Genomic DNA, 23,161 nt, shown 5'->3' on the forward strand with positions numbered 1-23,161 from the left:
ATCCTACAAAGTGAACTTAGTCAACCTTCTTAACATTCCCCATCCTTCACCACTGCCTTCCAGAGCAATGGTAACTCGTGATCCTAATAACCAGCTACAACAGCTCAGCATTCTCTGCCTCGTCTATGACACTCTCCCCTCCTGAATTATCTATACTATCCAGTGGTCTCACTTACACCCCTAAAAGTACATTTACTTGTGTTGATTTTGGTGAAGAACAAACTTCCTTTCACACTTAATTTCAAATGGAAATATCACTTTGCAATCCAATCCCAAATCCTTTCCAACACCAAACCTGACACTGAACTCTGTCTTCAAAAGTTCCGACCACAATTCCAATTTGATCCACCACCACTACCTCAAAATCACCCCTTACAAACATTCAAAGAATGCCTAAAATCCAGCACTGCTTCACAACCCTTTCTCAGCTCCCTACAACATGATCCTAACTTGTCCTTTGCAGAACTCCAAGCTCTTTGTTCCCCAAAACATAATGACACCAACATGATCTTCCTGGCAGACAAGGGAACTACCACTGTGGTACTTGACCAGTGGGAGTACACTAATTGTCTGACAACTCTATTGACAGCATCTACCTCCAACTGACATACAGACACTCCTTAAAACATCAGGTCCCTCACAGGAACTAACATTTTAGTCCATAGAACTTCTTACGCCACCCAGAACACTTATTACCATCTTTTACCTTCTTGCTAAGATCCACAAACCTAATCATCCTGGCTGCCCTATAGTTACTATCTTCAAAGCACCCACTGAAGGTACATCTGCCTTAGTTGGTCAGTACCTGAACCTAATTCAAAGAATCCCCTTCTATGTTAATGACACCAACCATTTCCTAGATTGTCTGAAATTTGTCCCCATCCCACTCCCATCACACACATCACTTACCACCATTGATGCCATCTCCCTCTATACCAACATCTGCTATGTACATGGTCTGCCTGCTGCTAAACATTACCACAACCAGTAGACACCTGATTCCAAACCTATGACATCCTTCTCACTTGCTGTAACCAACTTCATACTTACAGACAACTGTTTTACATTTTAGGGACAAACATATCAGAGGAACAGCCATGGGACAATCTTTTCATGGGTTGCTTGTGTGGGACTTTCCTTCAATCTATAAGCTTTCAGCCCCCTGGTTTGGTTGAGATATATTGATAACGTCTTTGTCCTGTGGACCCATGGTGAGGCTGATCCGTTAAAAATTTTGCCATCTCCAAATACATTCTCCGAATTAAATTTCATATTGCCCTTGTCCATGTCCCACGCCACTTTCCTTGAGTCAACCTCATTCTCACTGAGGGTCAGCTAACACTTCTGTACGCATTAAACCAACTAATGAACAGCAATTCTTACATTTTGACAGTTACTATCCTTCCGTGCCAATTGTTCCCTTCCACACAGTCTTGGCATTTGAGACAAACTTATTATTTCAGATGCAGACTTTTTTCAGCAATACACCACCATTCTCACCTCACCTCACCTTCACTGGAGAGAATTATCCCACCAGCCTACTTCACAAGCTGATTCCCTGGGCCATCACATGCAGTCCTGGTACTACTGATCCCTCCAAAAAACAACTTAGAAGCACAGCTGTTGTCACTTAGTTCTATCCTGGTCTTGAATGTGTTAATCAGCTATTTCGACAAGGCTGTACCTCCTAAAATTATGCCCTGAAATGTGGTCCATTCTGTCTTGACATTGTACCTACCACATCTGGAATAGCCTTCCTTAGTTTCTGTAAATTTTGATTTCTTTTTACCTACGTCTTTGATTGGTTCCAGATATGTTTATACTTCTGCTGTTAGGAGACTCTGGTTTAATATAACATTTGCTTGCATCAGGCTTCTACAGGATGTATGCTATTACTATTATTATTATTATTATGTAGTCAAACTGCTTGTGCATACATTCTTCCAAGCTTTTCCATGTACACAGTTTTATTTTTTCTCTTTTTGAAGCCCATACTAATCGTCAGCAGATCATTTTGTCTCTGGAAATGTATGATCGTTTTGCCTCTCTTCATTTTTGTAGCTGAGAGCCAAATGTTCCACAGCTTTGTATACCAGTCCGTCTCTTACCACACAACTGAAATCTCTTTATCGACGGCAATTGCTGATTATTTTGTTCCTTGAATCAAGATGCCACTAGCCTTTATGTCGTTCAGTTGTAATATATGCTTGAATGAGAACTATAGTTTAATGGACGCCAGCAAGTCAATTTCTGCAACATTATTACTTGGCAGGGGTGATTTGTTAGTGAGAACACTAAGTTTAACACTGGAGTCAAATTTTGGTTGTACTCACACTTTTCATCACTCATTTTATCATAGAAATCTACAATTCATTGTTCCACTTATTTATGTTTTATATGACATAAGTGTAACATTTACACTGTACAGGGAATTCTTTGCCTGGACAAATCTGACTGACAGAATATATCTGAAAAAATTATGTAATGGTTTTATTTTAATGTAACTAATTATTATTGCCTGTTTTTTATGATTTGTTAACAAACTGAGTTATCACCTGCTATCGGTCATTTAAGGGACATTAGGAAGGTCCATTGGTTGCTGTGAAGCAGTTCCTTGCAACCAGTGGCTTACATACATCTTTCTTAATCTGTAATGCCTAAGATTAATTTTGTAGTCTAATGTTTTAGTGTTCTTATTAGTTATTAATTGTTAGCCAGAATAAGTTAAACATTCAGTGTTTTTATAAAATACTAGATGTTGGTGTGTTATTGGCATGTGAAAGTGACATGTATCCACCTACAACAGCATTTTAAATTTAATTGCAGTTGTCAGACACATTTTAAGGAGAATTCTGGCACATAAATAGTACAAAACTCACTTTTTTATTCTGAAGCACTGTATTTCGAATCATAGTGAGAGAATGGTGAATCAATCTAGGTGCATCTGTACACAGTAGTTACTTAAACAAACAAGGCCACTTCCATTTCCTGTTATTACTTCACATAAGGAAGAACTTACTTCTCAGCATTATTAAACCCAGTAAATGAAACGGAAATCCTTTCTAGAAATGTTGATTACACTAAATACCTTTTGTATACAATTCTGTTGTTTACATTTAGTATGGAATTTGGGGTGATTGCTGGGTACGTGCATTCATTTCTTAAGAGTAAAATAGATATATCATTCTGTATTGCAGTCTTGGATTAGAACATCTCCTCGAGTTGTTTGAACGGGAGCAGATAACTCTTGACATTCTGGCTGAAATGGGTCATGAAGATCTCAAACAAGTTGGTGTAAGTGCTTATGGGTACAGGCACAAACTTATTAAAGGGATTGATAAGCTGTGTGCGAGTGCTGGTGAGTATTTATTCATTAGACTTTTTAATAAATGCAGTCATGATCGCATTTAAGTTGTTCATTTTTATTTTTAGATTACCGGTTTCAATCATTAAGGGATCATTTTCAGATCTTACATTCCTTGAAGACGGCAGTGTTCTCCACACCTGCACAGGTACCAACGGTTCCAGTTGCTATCAAGGATTGTAAGATCTGAAGATGGTGTCTTAGAAGATCGAAATTGGTCATCTAAAAGTAAAAATAAACAACTTAAATGTGATCACAACTGTGTTTGTTGGTTAATTTATAGTATTTATCACTGTTTTTCTTGGAACAGTCTTCCAAAAAATTTCATTACTCTTTATTTTATTTTGTTTTGTTTTACATTATTCCACTAACATTATCTGTAATTTCTCTTAGGGTCACTGTGGATGACTCCTTCAAATCCTGGCACTCTATTGGTTGATCTTCTAGTTGAAGACAAAGAATTTCTAGCTGTTGAAGAAGAGATGCAGTCAACAATTAGGGAACACAGAGATAATGGTCATTCTGGTGGAGTTTTTTGTAGATATAATATTGTCAGGGTAATTACCCCTTTACCATAGTAATTTAAATACCTTATTTTCTGAAAATTCCCTCAAATTATGCCATCTTCTAACTACCTTTCAGTTGTTTGTATTTAAATCCTAACTTAATCTTAATTTGGTGCGTATGACAGGCATTTGCATTTGAAGGTAGTTGACTTTTAATATACAAATATTTTAATTTCAGATTCAGAAAGTGCAGAATAGAAAGCTCTGGGAGAGATATTCACATCGACGGCAAGAGGTGGCTGAAGAAAATGTGAATCAGCCTAATGAACGAATGCTTTTTCATGGATCACCGTTCATAAATGCAATTGTACAAAAGGGCTTTGATGAGCGACATGCCTACATTGGAGGCATGTTTGGTGCAGGTATGTATTCAGCAGTGTATTTTTAAAGGAATTAATATTGGTTATGGGATATTAGAGAGATAGCACACTTTTAGAAGTGTTGCCAAGTTTCTTATGAATTACACACTATATGATCAAAAGTGTCCGGACACGTGGCTGAAAATGACTTAAAAGTTCATGGCGCCCTCCATCAGTAATGCTGGAATTTAGTATGGTGTTGGCTCATCCTTAGCCTTGATAGCAGCTTCCATTCTCGCAGGCACCTTCAATCACGTGCTGAAGGTTTCTTGGCGAATGGCAACCCATTTGTCATGGAGTGCTGCACTCAGGAGAGGCATTGATGTAGGTTGGTGAGGCCTGGCACAGAGTCGTCGTTCCAAAACATCCTAAAGGTGTTCGTAGGGTTCATGTCAGGACTCTGTGCAGGCCAGTCCGTTACAGGGATGTTAATGTCGTATAACCACTCCTCCCCAGGCCATGCATTATGAATGGGTGCTCGATCGTGTTGAAAGGAGCAATCGCCATCCCAAAATTGCTCTTCAACAGTGGGAAGCAAGAAGGTGCTTAAAACATCAATGTAGGCCTGTGCTGTGATAGTGCCACACAAAACAACAAAGGTTTCAAGCCCCCTCCATGAAAAACATGACCACACCATAACACCACCACCTCCGAATTTTATTGTTGGCTCTACACACGTTGGCAGATGACATTCACCGGGCATTCACCATACCCCCACCCTGCCATTGGGCGCCTCATTGTGTACCTTGGTCCGTGACTCCACACAAAGTTTTTCCACTGTTCAATCGTCCAATGTTCATGCTCCTTACACCAAGCAACATGTCGTTTGTCATTTACTGGCGTGGTGTGTGGCCTATGAGCCGCTCGACCATGAAATCCAAGTTCTCTCACCTCCCACCTAACTGTCATAGTACTTGCAGTGGGACCTGATGCAGTATGAAATTCCTGTGTGCTGGCCTGGATAGATTGCTGCCTATTATGCATTACGACCCTCTTCAACTGTCTGCGGTCTCGTGTCAGTCAACAGATGAGGTCCCTTCAATATCACATCGGAAACAGTGGACTTAGGGATGCTTACAGGCATATGACACAAGTGACACTCAACCACCTGACCACATTCAAAGTGGAGCACCCCATTCTGCTCTCTCACGATGTCTAATGACTACAGAGGTCACTGATACAGAGGACCAGGCGGTAGGTGGCAGCACAATGCACCTAATATGAAAAACGTATGTTTCGATCACATAGTGTACAGTACCTACTGAAACTCTGTTGGTCACTTATTACAGCTGATTTATAAGAATCCACCAGGCTTGAGGCTTCTTAAGTGAACAGGAGGAGACTTGTAAATTAAACTTAATACATGGTGAACTTCAGTTATTAAATGAATAAAGTTTGATGTTTTTTTCTGCTCCATAGGTTATTGTAACACACTTTCTATGTACTGAGACCCCTTTATACTTTCAACGAGAAATCAGTGGACAGATTGTTTTGTAGGTGTGTCTTTAATTCTGTTAATGTTAATTCCAGGGTGTTTCCTTTGATAAGGATGCAACTAATTTCCTTCTCCCCACCCCCCCTTTCCCCATCTCTCTCATGATCTTGTCATCAGTAGTATTTTAAACCATAACCTTCCTTCCTTTATTTTTCAAGCTGTTCTTTCCTGTTCCTCATTGAACTTAAGGCCACACCTATAACTGACTGAGATCCCCAAGGGCCTCACCACTCTTTGAAGAGTTCGTGCTTGGCTACCACGGGGCCATAGTCTTTGCAGCATCTTTTCCTGTCTGTGCTGCATGTCTACCCTCTTCCTACTCCTTTTTCTCTCCCTTGGGAAACATGTCTGCGATGTTTTTGGGAATGTGTTCTGCATTTTCAGTAGCCTGACCCCAGAACATTTCATTTCACTGTTTTTTCATTCCGTTTTCCTTCTTTGTTCCCCTTCTCCTTCTTTGTTCCCCTTCTCCTATCCTTCCTCTGCTTTGGCATTTGAGGTTCCTCTTTTTATTCTTCCTCCCAGTGCGCTCCTGAAGGCTGGCCCACACGTCTGGCACCTGACAGATGACAGCGTAACGCGCAATTGCCAACCCCGGGTCGACAGGTAGGGTTCACGTGTACCTCCTGGTAAAGGCCACGCCCAGGGAGGGGTTATTGCCTGAGCTGTTACCTTCCCAAATTATCAGTGTTTGGGAGGTGTGACCTGGGGAGTGAACAATCACCTAATGTGGGTGAGCCCACCTCTGAGGACCCCCTCCTCCCCCATCCCAGTTGGAAGGAGCACCATTGGAGACACTGGCAATCCTGGGCGATATTCTTGCAATTAGCCAAACATCTCCTCCTTAGTCTACATCACAAAACGTAAATGGAATGAGGCTAACAAATCAAAGACCCTCCCATTTGCACCTCAGTTCTTTGTTGTTTCGCATACTGAAGACTCAGTCCTTTGCTATGGTAAATACATTTACTATTCAGTAAGGTGTTGATGCAGTTGCTGGCGCTGTGAAATCCTGCTGTCATTTACGCAATGGCACTTTTCTTTTGGAGACTACTTGCGATTCTCAAGCACAATAACTGCATGCGACTTCGCTCCTCCACAGCTATCCTGTTTGTGTCGAGACCATCAAACGCTGAATTCTTCACGTGGTGTTATTTACACTAGGCTGATCAATGGTCTGATCAAGACAGAAATCCAGACTTACCTTTCTGATCGGGGTGTCATTCCAGTCCATCAGGTGATGAAAAGAGTAGACGCATCCTTAGTGCCCACACACACTCTTTTCTCACATTTGTTAGAGTAGCACGGTGTGAAGTTATCATGGTCTCACCATAGATTCTGAATCCTATGTGTTGCTACCATTGTCATAGCTACAACCACACTCCCAATTTCCTCTTGACACCTGGCCAAATGTGTAATCTGTGATAGGGATGCTCCTGAGGGCGACTGTCAGCCTCCTTCTCCATGCTGTATCAATTGCAATGGCGACTATGCAGCCTCTTCTGGAGATTGTCCCAAGCATCTCGATGAGCAGGCCATCTGAGAGACCTGGGTGAAGGAAAAAGTACCTTACTCTATTGCTCACAAGATGTTGGATAGTCAGAAATCCAGCACTTAAAGTACTGTTCTTGCTACCTCTTGCGCCATGAAGGACATGGCCACAAAGACATGCGACCTCAAATTCAGCATCGCAGTTGTAAAATCCCCCCTTGCCATGCTAGCATCCCCGTTACCTTCTCCAGCAGTGCAACAAGCCACTAAATTTTCACCTCACGCGGCGAAATCATATGCTGCACAACCAGTGGGTTGGAAAGGACAGAAGGAGTGCTCCCACAAAGACATTTTATGTCCCCCCAGCCAGCAAACATCTGAATCGTGATCTGTCAACTGCAAAGGCTCCAAGAAATCAAACAAAGGCAAGCGCTCTTCTTCGCCAACCGGGAGATCCTCTTAAACGATGTCGCCATGTAGTACCCTATCCTGGCCGACCTTCGTGTCGTCATTGTGCACTGTCAGCTATTTGTCTGCCCTGGATTCTGCTGACTGATCAGGGGGGAGAATGCCAATGCCTCTGTAGATCTCATGGAGCAGGATCCTCTAGCCCATGCACCCTACAGCAGAGCATCTTCGAAGGCTGGCACTCAGCAGCCGCCGAGGTGACACTCCTTCATTTTTTTCCCTCCTCCCCTTTCCTCCTCATGACTCCAAAGGAGCATATGCTTTCCTGCAAAGGAACACACGACCTGAGATCCAACAAGGAGGAATTACAGCTACTGTTTGAATTACAGCGTTGACTTGCTCTTTGCCTTCAGGAAATAAAACTGCGTCCTCATGACCACTTTGACCTATCAAATTTCTTTCCAGTCTGTTTGACACCCTCCCTTCACCCCTCCGAGGATGGTATTCCCTTTCATGGGGGAGTCATGGAGTCATGCTGCTCATGCAGAGGACATTCATTGTCACACCATCTCCCTGAACACCCGTCCGCACACTGTTGCAGTCCAAATTTTTTCTTCCTCACTGCACCTTTTCCCTTTGCACCGTTTACATTCCTCCATCATTCGGTGTCACCATGGCAAACTTCCTCCAGCTTATTGAGAAACTCCCTCACCCCTTTTACTGCTCAGTGACTTCAATGCGCACCATTCCCCTTAGACTCTCCCAGAACCTGTCCAAGAGATGCCCTCTTGGCTGACCTCAATCAACCCGACCTCAACTGCCATAGCACTGGAGCACCCACATTCCTTTCAGGCTCGGTGCACACCTATTCCTATTTGGACCTCTTTCTACACTGCCAAGCTAGCCCGTCATCTCGAGTGTCCATTCTCTCTGACATGTACTCGAGTGACCATTTCCTGTGCCCTATCAGTTTGCTGACTCCTACTCCACCTACATGCAAACCCAAATAATAGCATTCTAAGGTCAACTAGAGGATTTACTCTTCCCTGGTGACCTTCGATGAATGACTTTTCCCCAGTTGTGGTGACCAGGTGCAGTACCTTACCAATGTTATCCTTGCCGCCACAGAATATTCCATTCCTCGCACTTCATCCTTACTGTGCCGTGTTGCAGTCCCATGGTGGACTAAGGGATGCCACGACACAATTCCCGCAGAGGACACATGCTCTCCACATTTTCAATCATCACACTACAATGGCAAACTGCATTCATTATAAACAGTTGTGTGTGCACTGTCATCTCATTCTTCGGGATAGCAAAAAAGCTCGCTGGATTTCATTTACTACTTCTTTTAACAGTTCCACCGCATCTTCCGTCGTGTGGGCCAACCTTCAACAGCTCTCTGGGATCAAGATCCATTCCCCAATTTCCGTCCTGACAGTAACAGATGATGTTGTAGTAGACCCTATTGCTATCTCAAACACCTTGGGCCGCTATTTTGCAGAGATTTTGAGCTCCACCCACTATCACTCTGCCTTCCTTCATCAGAAATGAGTGGAAGAAGCTCAAGCAATACCATTCTCTTCTTAGAATTGTGAGTGCTACAATGCTGCTTTTACTGTGACGGAGCTAGAACATGCTCTTGCTTCATCCCGACCCTCCACCCCAGAACTGGACGATGTTCACATTCAGATTTTGCAGAACCTTTCTCTTACAGGCAAGCACTTTCACCTTCATATGTGCAGTCGCATCTGGGCAGAAGGCATGTTCCTCAGATGCTGGCGTGAAGCCACTGTCATACTCATGCCTAAGCCTGGTAAGGACAAACACCATCCTTCTAGCTGCCTCCCCATTTTTCTCGCCAACTGTGTTTTCAAGGTAATGGAATGTATGATTCATGCCCAGCTGGTGTGGTTTCTCGAATCTCACAATTTACTAACCACGGCACAATTTGGATTTCGAGCACGCCATTCTGCAGTTGACCATCTCTGTCACATTTTCAATCAATGTCATGAATGGTCTTCTGTGGAAATGCCAGACTGGCTGTGTTTTTCGATTTGGAGAATGCCGACAACACCTGCTGGAGGACTGGTATCTTAATTACTCGCTTTTCCACTGACAAAATTTTATGTGTGAATTTCTGATGGCGCAGTAAATTTCTTCCACCATCTTTACGTCATGGGCCTGTTGCTCGTCTGTTCATTGAAACTAAGAAATTTCTGGGATTCAGGCCTGATTGGAAACTTTCTTGGTCTTCCCAGGTGTCTTACATGGCCACCCACTGTAGGCTGTCCCTCAGTGCCTTACGTGAACTCAAAGGTACTTCCTGGGGAGAAAATTGGACCACCCTCCTCTATTTGCATTGGTGCCTTGTCTATTCGGCATGTCAGTCCATCTTATGCCATCTCAATACAATCCACCATCGTGGCACCCGTTTGGGCATTGGCGCCTTTTACACTAGCCTGGTTGAGTCTGTATGCAGAAGCTGCCAAACTACCAGAGTCGTACCTCTGTGATTTTCTCCTCAGCGGATATGAATGCTGTTTGTCTGCCATGGCTGGCCACCCATCCTATGCTTCCTTCTTCGATGACTCCTGTGATCGCCAGTGTGGTGTGTGTCCCTCTTCTCTGTTACCTTCTGGAGTTTGCTTTTAGCTATTGCTGTGTAACTTCAGCTACCTGCCACTTTCCCAATGGGTGTGCACCCTACACCACCTTGGCTTTATGCGGCAGCCATTGTTCACCTTGGACTTCATCTGCTTCATAAGGACACTACTTGGGCTCGCTCTGTTGCCAAAAGTTTCTCAACCTCACAGAACTTAATGATAGTTCCTGTGTTTATGATCGTTCTTAGACTGACCATTTTGGATGTGCCTTCGTCATTGGCACGATGTTTTTCGATATTAGCTTCCGGAACACGGCTCAGTGTTTACTGCGGAGCTCTTCGCTCTGTATCAGGCCACGCAGTACGTCCAGCGACACGTGGTTTTCAATTGTGTCATTTGCTCTGACTCCCTCAGTGCCCTTCTGGGCCTTTGTGTGCTCTACACCGTCCATCCCTTATTCCAATGGGTCCAAGAAAGCTTTCACCTGTTCGTTCTTGAAGGAACCAATTTGAAGTTTAAGTGGGTCCCTGGTCACGTCGGTCTGACAGGAAATGAGGCCGCTGATGCTATTGCCAGGGCTGCAGTCTTCATTCCTTGACCCACTAGTTCTTGCATTTCCTTCTATTATCTCTGTGCTGCTGTCTGTCAGCAGGTGGTGTCACTTTGGCATCACCAGTGGTGTTCCCTTCATCGGAATAAACTCCAGTGGATTAAACCTCTCCCAGTGGCTTGGCTGACCACCTCCCAGCTCTCTCGCTGCAAGAAGATCATTTTAACTAGATTGCAAATTGGGCACTGTCTTTTTAGTCATCGCCATTTGTTATTTGGTGATCCCCCAATACTTTGTACTCATTGTCATCAGCCTTTGATGGTTCACCATTTTCCGACAGAATGGCCTTTTTTTAACCACTTTTGTTCTAATTTATGTTTGTCATCTGAGTTATCAGCTGTTTTAACAAACGGAGCAGAGGTTGTCGACCACATCTTACTTTTTATTCATCATAGTAATGTGGTGAAGGACATTTAATCTTCAGTTCAGGACGCTCATTGTCTTCGACGTATTTTAAGGCACTTTCTCGAACAGAAAGTCTCTGTTTTTATCTGTCTTTCTTTCTGTTGATTGAATTTAACATGTAGTCACTTTTAACTTAATGGTTCAAATGGCTCTGAGCACTATGGGACTTAACTTCTGAGGTCATCAGTCCCCTAGACTTAGAACTACTTAAACCTAACTAACCTAAGGACATCACAAACATCCATGCCCGAGGCAGGATTCGAACCTGCGACTGTAGCGGTCACGCGCTTCCAGACTGTATCGCCTAGAACTGCTCGGCCACCCTGGCCGGCCTTTTAACTCCTATTTCATCTTAGTATTATACAGTTCCGACGTGGGTGTGTATGGCCTTAGATGTTTTTGCACCCTACAAGAAAACATACCATAACTGACTGAGTAACCAGATTCAGCTGGCACTGATATGATTGTCATTGATGTCTGAAAATCATCATCATCATCATTGACGACAACAACAGCAACAACCACCACCACCACCACCATAGTTACCTGAACATTCTTCTGTAGGAGATGACGGACCTGTACCCACTAGCCTTCTGTGTTGCCTTCTTGTTGAAAACTACTTCACTTTAAGAATCAGCATGAAGGATGCTTTATAAAGTTTTTACAAAAGTGGTGGAAGAAAAACAGTTCTTTTGTGTGATTGTATTATCGTTTCTCAAAATATTTGCCTCTAAAATTTGTCTTTGTGCTTGCACTGAAACCAATACTAGAAGCATTTTTGTCCACTCTGTGGTGGTACTTAAAGGTTTTGGAAGGATTCAACATTTTCTTAAAGTGATGAAAGTCTGTATCCATGCATGCATGTATGTATTTATTCACACAAAGGAACAGGAAGAAGTTATTAGATGATGAAGCAGGTGAATATTTTGCATTCTTTTTCTGTGTCAAGTAATCAACTGTTTCAAGTATTGCGTAACAGCTGGCATTATGTTGATTTTTCTGATTTGATCAATGTCTTCTGGACAACAAATTGTGTACCATTCAGTATTAACTGTTCTTCAATCCAGTAAAGCTCCAGGTGCATAACTATCCAATGTACCCAAAGAAACATGATCATTTTCTTCTAAGTGATTTGCTAGTGAACCACTTTTGTTGGGTTAACTTCACCTTGGAACACTGTTTAGTTTCCAGCTCGTACAAATATATCCAAGTTTCATCTTCCGTAGTGATGATGTATAGATTTTGAATTTCCTGAATCACATTTTTCAAGCACTTTTTTACTCTAGTTGACATTATCCTGTGTTTCACCTTCGGTCAAATTGGGTGGAATCCATCAGGAACAGATCTTGTCTACAGCTAAATGTCCATGCAAAATTGAATATACTGCAGCCTTTACTGTACCAATAAAACCTCTTTTTTATGGTATGTCACATGCCAATCCTCTTCAGTTCTGTTACGGTTTCTATACATTTTGGTAAAACTGCTTTTAGTAGACTTCTACAAAATTTGTCACTGACAAAAGTATGAACGCAACAAAATTCTGCAAACTTAGATTTCTATGAAGGAGATTGATTAAAAAAATCAAAATCAAGCAATTCGACACATTGTGGTTGATTAAGCCTATAAAAAAAAATTTTAAAATCACCCAGTGAAAAGTGCACATAAAATTTCTATGTTTTGCACACCGTGGTTTCTTCAAATGCTCCATGGAAACATACTACTCAAACAACTTCTGAACTTCCATAGCTTAAGAATAAAAAAATTTTAAACACTAGTAATGGTAGCCTCAAAACAGTTTGGGACTGTACTGTACAAGTTCTGAAAGATGAAGTTTTGAGTTTCTGCAGGAGAGTTTTGTTGACTGGGTTGGAGAAGAAAGCTTAGAGTTTAACATTCAGTCAACATTAAGTTCATTAAACCTGAACTATTAGATAAGACTGGATAAAGCTTGGGGGCGGGGGGTACATTTAATTGTGGGGCCTAGTGAAAGGAAACAATGCAGGCATTCACCTGAGGCAATGTAAGAAAACCACAGATAAATAACATGAGAATTGGTCCAAGAAAAAATGCTTTGAATCACTTCACTTGGTTCACTTACATTAAAAGAATGCTGCTTGAGAAGAGATTAGTCTGGTGCACAAGTCAAACCAAGTTGTGAATCACTCTGAGATGATGCACTAGCATGGAAAATCCACATTAGAATTTGGCAACTACTTACTGTCATTTTTTTCTTTCATCTTGTTTCTTTTTTAAACTATTATTTTTTGAATTTAAAGATTGCTCCTTGTTGCTTAGCCACCTTCAGTTTGTAACATCTAAAGCATGCTAAAAGGTAACATATATTTTACATATGTAATTTTTGCGACTTCATGGTGCCATATAAACCTTTATTTTAAATAATCTGACGTAATAATGCAATGACACTAATGAGTAATGATGTAATATAACATGCAGATTTGGAATTTTTCTTTGGTATTCAAGAAATTTGGTAATTGAAGAATAAATTTGCAGTGGATTATTTCTTAAGGAGAACTGAAAAGGCTTAGATTTGATACCACCATGTTTCTCCTGAACTGATGAACTACAGAGTGTACATTTTTAATATTAATGTTGTTTTTTCAGAAGAAACAAATATTTATTTTTTCTTTCAGGCATTTATTTTGCTGAACACTCCTCAAAAAGCAATCAGTATGTTTATGGGATTGGAGGTGGTATTGGATGTCCAGTACACAAAGACAGATCCTGTTATATTTGCCACAGGTAAAATCAAACAAATTTTTTTGTTTTTGAAAACTGCAGCCTGATCTGTGTCTGTAGCTGAGCACAGCATAACAAAATTTTCAATATCGTGTATTGAGCTGTGTTATGGGTGTACTTAACATTATTCTAGTTGACTGTTTCCATAACAGATTAATTCCATCTTTCGTGATCTGAGAGAGATATGGAACTGAAGCACACACAACAAAAAATCAGATTTTAAGAGTAAAAATATCCTTCCTAATTTACAAGTTCAGTGAAATGTAAATTAGAAATCAAAGTGACACAGTAAGAGTATTTTAAATGAACCATTACTTCCTACCATCTGTTAACGCTTGAACTGAATTTTGCAGTAGTTTCATCTTCACCGTTGTTAACTTGAGTAATGCTAACAAAACCACTCACATTTGGGAATAGAAGTCCCTTCATGCAGCAAAAGTGAGAAAAAATGCAGGTTAACTATTTAGTGATTTTGTAGGAAATTCACCTTTGATATGTGATCAGAGGAGACAATAAAACTCTGTACACTGAGAACGTTGTACTGGTTTCCCTTCAAGATGAATAAATCTTTCACCTTTTACTAAAGATTTCCATGGAGGGGAACATTAAATGAGTCTATAACTAATTTTTCTTAGCGCTCAGCATAATTATGCTGCCCACATTTACAGTTCACCTCGCCGTCCAAATTACCGTCTCCTTATCCCCAACATGGCACTCCCAAAAAGGCAACCCAGAAGTGGGAATCCCCTCACCGTCCATGTCCAGTTGCTTGTTAATGAACTGGACACTTTCTCTCTACCACCTTCACTACAGCTCCACTTTTGTACATCTCCGTGGTCCATACCTTGGCCACGGCTTTGGCTGGACCTATTACAAGGCCCCAAAGGCTCAGTCCCATCTGAGGCCCTCCACTGATACTTGCTCTCCCTTCTCAGTGAGTTTAAGGGCTCAGAAATGTCCTACACAGGTGGACCAATGGTCGACCGTCTTGTTGGTTTTGCTTATGCTCACTGGCCATACTGAACAGTGCTCCTTGCCAGATGGCTGCAGTGCTTTCACTGCAGAGTTGGTTGCCATCTATCACACTCTGCAGCATATCCATTCCTGTGCCAGTGAGTCCTTTGTCGTCTGTAGTGACCCCTTAAGTAGCCTACAGGCTCTCGACCAATGCTTTTTGTAATGACTATCCAGCAGTCCTTGTGCCTTCTGCAACAGTGAAGGTTCTGTGACTTTCATTTGGACCCCAGGGAATGTCGGGGTACCGGGCAATGAACTTGCTGACCTCATGGCCAAACAGGCTACCAGTAAACCAACTCTGGAGATTGGCCTGACGGAGACCAATTTGTGATTGGTCTTCTGCCACCAAGTTTTCGCAATCTGGGATACTGAATGGCGCACTCTCAGTACACCAAATAAACTCCGTGTTATCAAGGAGACAACAAATGTCATCCATGCAAGCCACTCTCAGGGGATCTGTTGTACTTTTCTGGCTCGGCATTGGTCAAGTTTTATTCATGAGGGGAGGGGGTAGTCATACCATCTAAGGGTGGGGGTCTGGCCTTATCTCTGAGGCCTCCACCCTCCCTGCGATTTAACACTCTTGTCACCCGTTCTTTGTGTTTCGTTTACCTTGTTGTTCATCTTGCCTTGTCTTTTTGGGCTGGACATTTTAGTGTGTTGCAGAGTAGCTGGCTCATCCCCTTTTATTCTTCTGATCAGCTAGCCCAGACCATCTGCTCTACGGTTTTAATACCTTCCTCTGCTTTTCTTTGTGGTGTACATTTTCCCCCTTTTTTTGTTCATTTCTTTCATTTTCTGTTTCATTGTGGCTACCCATTACTTTTACCCCCTTTTTAATTTTCCAAACTAAATTTCGGTGTTTTACCTTGAGCCTTGTTTGCGTCAGGAAAAAGGGACTGATGACCCTGTAGTTTGGACCCATTATACCACAAACAAACACCCCCCCCCCCCTTCCACACACACACACACACACACACTCACTCTCTCTCTCTCTCTCTCTCTCTCTCTCTCTCTCTCTCTCTCTCTCTCTCTCCTGTACAGTTACATTATGCTGGCTGAGTACTCATTGTTGGGACTAACATTTCTACTGATCAAGGATGTTATTACCTATACTCGTAAGTTATTTACTTTCTCCCAGAACTTTCCATTTGACATTTTGATTTAGTTGTAAAAGAGAAGGTGCCCAAGAACTCAGTGACACAAGATGACAGCCTGGATATACTTTGGACAATTATTAGTGCCAAAGGGGGAGGAGGGGGAGGAATGGTAAAAGAATGGAGGAGGACAGTTGTAAAATATAATACCAGATCACAAATAAAAATAAATGTAAAATAGGGAGTTACGCTGCAACGACATAAATGGAGGAAAGCAGATGAAAATCAAATAGTCAACTAGTAAATAGTCACCTTAAATTGTTAACATGTGGCTTAAATCAAACCCACACTGTAAACTGAGGACTTATCTGTGAAATTCTGATGTACCAATTCTGAACCAAACAATCCAGGCTGTAAAGCAGCTACATAGCTCATTGTCTTGCATGGCATAAGGAACTGAGCCAAACTTAACAGTGTGTTATGCACATTCATCCATACATCTGCCAGTATAGAAAACTAAGCAATGGTTGTAATGCCTCCTATCCCCCCCCCTTTTTTTTTAAAGAAATATGTGCTTGGCTATAAATAGTAGTAGTTAAAGAAAGACATACATAAATAATTGTCAATAAGTGATGACTTGATTGTTCATCTTTCTGGAATTTCAACTCTTGTGTTCAGAACTCTCTCAAAATGTAAGGGGAAGTTAATGCTAACTGAAGTTTAAAAGACATTAAGCAGCCAAGTACCAGTGGCAGCAGTGGACCATATGTAGCCCAATCGGTGTTAAAATTGTGGGGTTTAGTAGCAGTACTAAGGTGCACATTGACCAGTTAAGACTCAAATGGAAATTGTGCGTTAATAGTGGGAGGGTAAAGGATGCACCATTTGAAACAATAACTTTAAGTGTTGTAGTACGAGGAGCAAATGTGTAAGTACCCTTGTTTTTTACTGGTTTGTATCATAGGTGATAGCTGGTTAACAAACTTCTAATACAGATGTCAGCACACTTTATAATAATCTGTTTGTGTGTTTGTAGTATAACAGTTGATAGGCAACACTATCCCTAAACTTGAAGTCGACTAGAGCCTTTATGCTTGCCTTGCAAGTACTGATAGGATCTGCATTCTCATTTACTTGCACACTTTTCATATAGCAATTAGATGTGTGTGTATGCCACACTACCTCTACTTGCAGTAAAGAACATTTGACACACTCCTTTTATTTCTCTTTTTTTATCTCGCAACATCTTTCCTTCCTTTTAACTATGTTTAAAAATATAACCATTTATCATATGCAGATAAGCTGCAAATAATTTTAGTTATTTTATGTTGTATAAACTATCATAGTCTGGTCCTTGTAGTGAGAAGTATTAATTATTTTTGAAGCTGACTAACAAGTCAGGATATCCAAAATTGTAAGCAATCTTTAATCAGTTATTCCATCGGCTATGTGATTACACTAATGGCTTTACGTGCTCTGCTTTTGCTTTTATCGCATTACGCCCATTTCTTTTTGACTGGGACAATGACTTCAAATTTCCATTTAGCCGCTTACTGAACACACACAATAATAGGTAAACACATTTTACTTTCCATTTTTGTATGTGTCTTCAGTCTATTTTTGATCACTTTCACTCCAAGGATCCTCACTGTTCTTTTGTAGTTATTCATGTTACCAATATTCACTGTTTTAATTGTGCACTCTGGAGGCTGATAAATTAGTATATTGGTAATTATGAAAGGACAGATTGCTACTCATTGTGAAGATGAGTTGTCGACAGACACAGTGAAGCGACTGCTACACACTAAGCTTTTTGGCCAAAGCCTTCTTCAGAACAGAAAGGAAAACACACACACACACACACACACACACACACACACACACACACACACACACACACACACACGCGCGCGCGCGCGCGCACCTCATGCACACAACTGCTATCTCTGGCCACTTTGGCTCGCTGCAACTTCTGTTGAACGAAATCAGCAATTGGGAGTTGGATGGAGGGGGGGGGGGGCTGCAGAGTATGGATAGAGGAAGAGAAGAGTGCTAGCTGGTGCGGAGCATGAAAGGACTAGAAGGCAGCAGCACATGCGTTGTCAGGGGCAGCATTGGGAGGCTGTGAGGAGGAGGGGGGACACAGAACAGAATGGGGAAAAAAACTATTGGGTCCGTTGGCAGGGGAGCCCGTAGTGCATCTGCAGAACTTGAGAAACTCCACTAAGTTCGCACACGCTCCTACATGTTGAAGCAAGTAAGTTTTGTGTTGTTGCTCTCTATTTTCAAGTTCTATCAAGGATATTGTTTCTCCTTGATGTTGATAGTACCAAGCTGTGCTGTGGCTCTGTATGAAAACTTATCATCTGAAGACTAAAGGGAGTATTGCCTACCATCAGTTCCTGAAAGATCCTGAACGGGCTTCATGGATGTAGAAGAAATGATAGTATTAACATTAACAGTGCTACTATCTGTAGCATGCATTTTGAAGACAACAACTCTTTATGCGATCTCCAAGCCGAGTTAATAAAACTTCAGCTAAAGGTCATGTTAAAGCTGACTGCAATTCCTGTGCTGCAATTTATTAAAGCCAGTCACGCTGCTGCTTCATTTTCTGTCCAGTGAAATGACAGAAGGAAAGATCATGAAACCTGTTAACGCACACTTTGCACACTAGCTGCATTGTCACTGGAGGGGGGGACACAGGAACGAAAAAAGGCTGTATTAGGGATGAAATGAAGAGACTTGATAAAAAATTATCATTGCTGAGAGAAAAAAAATTAGCATTTAATAGCTGAAAACAGTGTGCTGAGAACAAAAAACAAATTTGTGGCGTATGCATTAAACAGGCAGAAGAAGCAATGCCAAAGGCTTTAGTATCGGCAAAGTGCTAAAGTGACAACTAAAGTTTACAAAGTTTTAGAAAAAGTATTTAGGACACACAAATTAAATGTCTTGTGAAATCCAAGAAGAGCACCCTCGGGAGTCAGGAAGATATAAGCAAAGCCTTGCTCCTGTGCTCTCTGTTCAGAAAAACATGTATCAGAAACATAATGAGAATACCATTACTGGGATTTCCTGTGTTAAAAAATGAATTCTTTCCACTGTGTTCTTGGCTTTTTGACTGATGTGTTGTACTTGATGAGTAAGCAAGGAACAAGCTTAAGTGAGATGGAGTGTGTCTGTTTTACGCTTTGATGAAATGAATGTAGACAGTTGCATATGCTATGACTAAGAAACGGACATCATATAGGGGCGACATAGCCAGATAAAGGTTGTTATGGCATGTAGGTTATGTGGAACCTGTATATTATAATTTTGATGCTGTGACGAATTGGGATTTACTGGTCAGTATCATCAGAAAGATGCATAAAGCAGGATTTCTCTTAATTGGTATCGTATTTGATTTGGTGGCTAAAAATGGGAAAGTGTGGAAGGAATCCTGCATTGACTAAACAAAACATGTTTAGGTATCAGCTGATGTACCATATGTGGTGAAACTTTTGAGAAACTCTTCTTGGGTAGTGGTTTTTCATCAAGTGATGGAAAAGCAATAACAAAACACATAATTGAGCAGCTGTTGTTGAAAGATGATGGAGAGCTGAAACTATGTTCTATACTTCTGTGCATCATTTGACTTACTGGACATCATTTGACAGTTTCCAGAACAGATTGACAGGGCATTCATCTTGTTTGCAGACTCCTTTCCAGTTTATTTTGTAATGCCTGAAGAAAAAGACGCTGCAGTATTCTTCAGGTTGGTAAACAATGCTTTTTGAATTATGAATTAGGCAGTAGCTGTTGGCAAATAACCAATTTCAGTGCCTTTGGATTGTGTGTGGAGAAATGCGGAAGTTCTTCGAGGATTCTATTCCATCTGTGAAAGAAATGAGAGTAGTAAGTCATAAAACCTTACTCCCTTTCCAAAAGGAATTACTCACCTTGTTACGGTCAGTGCTGGATTCTTTTTTTCTGACTTAAAACATGGCTACAGTTTGAAGTAAATATTGACCTCAGGGTTCAACAAAGACTGCCTTGAAAACTTGTTTCTCCAGATGAGAGCAATTGGCAGGGCCTATTATTATCAGAATCGACAGCAGACCAACACCGACAACGATAGTTCAGGTATACATGCCGACGTCGCAAGCTGAAGTGAACAGATAGAGAAAGCGTATGAGGATATTGAAAGGGTAATGCAGTATGTAAAGGGGGACGAAAATCTAATAGTCATGGGCGACTGGAATGCAGTTGTAGGGGAAGGAGTAGAAGAAAAGGTTACAGGAGAATATGGGCTTGGGACAAGGAATGAAAGAGGAGAAAGACTAATTGAGTTCTGTAACCAGATCACAATATAGTAGTGATGAAGAGTAGGTTGAAGTTCAAGACATTAGTCAGGAAGAATCAATATGCAAAGAAGTTGGATACGGAAGTACTAAGGAATGACGAGATACGTTTGAAGTTCTCTAACGCTATAGATACAGCAATAAGGAATAGCACAGTAGGCAGTACAGTTGAAGAGGAATGGACATCCCTCAAAAGGGCCATCTCAGAAGTTCGGAAGGAAAACATAGGTACAAAGAAGGTAGCTGCGAAGAAACCATGGGTAACAGTAGAAATACTTCAGTTGATTGATGAAAGGAGGAAGTACAAACATGTTCCGGGAAAATCAGGAATACACAAATACAAGTCGCTGAGGAATGAAATAAATAGGAAGTGCAGGGAAGCTAAGGCGAAATGGCTGCAGAAAAAATGTGAAGACACCGAAAAAGATATGATTGTCGGAAGGACAGACTCAGCATACAGGAAAGTCAAAACAACCTTTGATGACATTAAAAGCAACAGTGGTAACATTATGAGTGCAACGGGAATTCCACTGTTAAATGCAGAGGAGAGAGCAGATAGGTGGAAAGAATACATTGAAAGCCTCTATGAGGGTGAAGATTTGTCTGATGTGATAGAAGAAGAAACAGGAGTCGATTTAGAAGAGATAGAGGATCCAGTATTGGAATCGGAATTTAAAAGAGCTTTGGAGGACTTATGGTCAAATAAGACAGAAGGGATAGATAAAATTCCATCAGAATTTCTAAAATCATTGGGGGAAGTGGCAACAAAACGACTATTCACGTTGGTGTGTAGAATATATGAGTCTGGCAATATACCATCTGACTTTCGGAAAAGCATCATCCACACAATTCCGAAGATGGCAAGAGCTGACAAGTGCGAGAATTCTCGCACAATCGGCTTAATAGCTCATGCATCGAAGCTGCTTACAAGAATAATATACAGAAGAATGGAAAAGAAAATTGAGAATGCGCTAGGTGACGATCAGTTTGGCTTTAGGAAAAGTAAAGGGACGAGAGAGACAATTCTGACGTTACGGCTAATAATGGAAGCAAGGCTAAAGAAAAATCGAGACACTTTCATAGGATTTGTCGACCTGGAAAAAGTGTTCGACAATATAAAATGGTGCAATCCGTTAGAGATTCTGAAAAAAGTAGGGGTAAGCTATAGGGAGAGATGGGTCATATACAATATGTACAACAACCAAGAGGGAATAATAAGAGTGGACGATCAAGAGTGAAGTGCTCGTATTAAGAAGGGTGTAAGACAAGGCTGTAGCCTTTCGCCCCTACTCTTCAATCTGTACATTGAGGAAGCAATGATGGAAATAAAAGAAAGGTTCAGGAGTGGAATTAAAATACAAGGTGAAAGGATATCAATGATACGATTCGCTGATGACATTGCTATCCTGAGTGAAAATGAAGAAGAATTAAATGATCTGCTGAACGGAATGAACAGTCTAATGAGTACACAGTATGGTTTGAGAGTAAATCGGAGAAAGACGAAGGTAATGAGAAGTAGTAGAAATGAGAACAGCGAGAAACTTAACATCAGGATTGATGGTCACGAAGTCAATGAAGTTAAGGAATTCTGCTACCTGCGCAGTAAAATAACCAATGACGGACAGAGCAAGGAGGACATCAAAAGCAGACTCGCTATGGCAAAAAAGGCATTTCTGGCCAAGAGAAGTCTACTAATATCAAATACCGGCCTTAATTTGAGGAAGAAATTTCTGAGGATGTACGTCTGGAGTACAGCATTGTATGGTAGTGAAACATGGACTGTGGGAAAACCGGAACAGAAGAGAATCTAAGCATTTGAGATGTGGTGCTATTGACAAATGTTGAAAATTAGGTGGACTGATAAGGTAAGGAATGAGAAGGTTCTATGCAGAATCGGAGAGGAAAGGAATATGTGGAAAACACTGATAAGGAGAAGGGACAGGATGATAGGACATCTGCTAAGACATGAGGGAATGACTTCCATGGTACTAGAGGGAGCCGTAGAGGGCAAAAACTGTAGTGGAAGACAGAGATTGGAATACGTCAAGCAAATAATTGAGGACATAGGTTGCAAGTGCTACTCTGAGATGAAGAGGTTAGCACAGGAAAGGAATTCGTGGCGGACCGCATCAAACCAGTCAGCAGACTGATGACCAAAAAAAAAAATTATCATCATTCCTTACCAGTGGAATTCAAAAGTGGTTTGTGTATCTTAGTTATGAACAGAAATATAGGTGACATTTGGTTATGCAATTCTTCACCAGTTCCAGCAGAAACTAATACAAACTATCTGACTTACAAGTTGCTTACAGGACTTGTGCCAAGCATTGAGGAAGCGTTATCAATGATTAAAAGTGAGCGATAAATGAGGGACATTATACTAGTTGACAAAATTGTTCCACCTTTGATAGAGGCTTCAGAGTGTCCTCTTGAAGGTCTGCCCTACATCACTGGATATATTGCTTTCAGGTGTGCCTCTATAGGCAAGTCACTTGGCCATCCTAGTGGCAACACAACAGAAGTGTCGAAAAATCTCGGTGGATTGGGAAAGTATCTCAAGGAGGCTTAATCATCCCTTCAGTTGAGTGGTTTGAAGTTGCTAAGGACTTAGAGGTGGTATTTTTGAAGTTTCATGGGAGCAGT

General features: G+C 41.3%; 1 protein-coding gene and 1 non-coding gene across 3 annotated transcripts in view; both read left to right on the forward strand.

Annotated features, from left to right (window-relative positions):
* Nucleotides 1-23,161, forward strand: part of LOC126416028 (poly [ADP-ribose] polymerase tankyrase) — a 301,772-nt gene that overhangs the window by 246,645 nt on the left and 31,966 nt on the right. For both annotated transcript variants that reach the window (XM_050083481.1, XM_050083482.1), the window contains exons 14-17: nt 3,198-3,358; nt 3,758-3,921; nt 4,109-4,292; nt 13,956-14,064. In XM_050083481.1, coding sequence (XP_049939438.1) covers nt 3,198-3,358; nt 3,758-3,921; nt 4,109-4,292; nt 13,956-14,064 — 618 coding nt within the window. The remainder of the gene's footprint in view (nt 1-3,197; nt 3,359-3,757; nt 3,922-4,108; nt 4,293-13,955; nt 14,065-23,161) is intronic.
* On the forward strand, nt 14,598-14,717 carry LOC126417545 (U5 spliceosomal RNA). The gene has a single exon (XR_007575638.1). It is a non-coding gene; the product is annotated as a U5 spliceosomal RNA (small nuclear RNA).

This window comes from Schistocerca serialis, chromosome 8 (genome assembly GCF_023864345.2).
Source record: "Schistocerca serialis cubense isolate TAMUIC-IGC-003099 chromosome 8, iqSchSeri2.2, whole genome shotgun sequence".
Lineage (NCBI taxonomy): Eukaryota > Metazoa > Arthropoda > Insecta > Orthoptera > Acrididae > Schistocerca > Schistocerca serialis.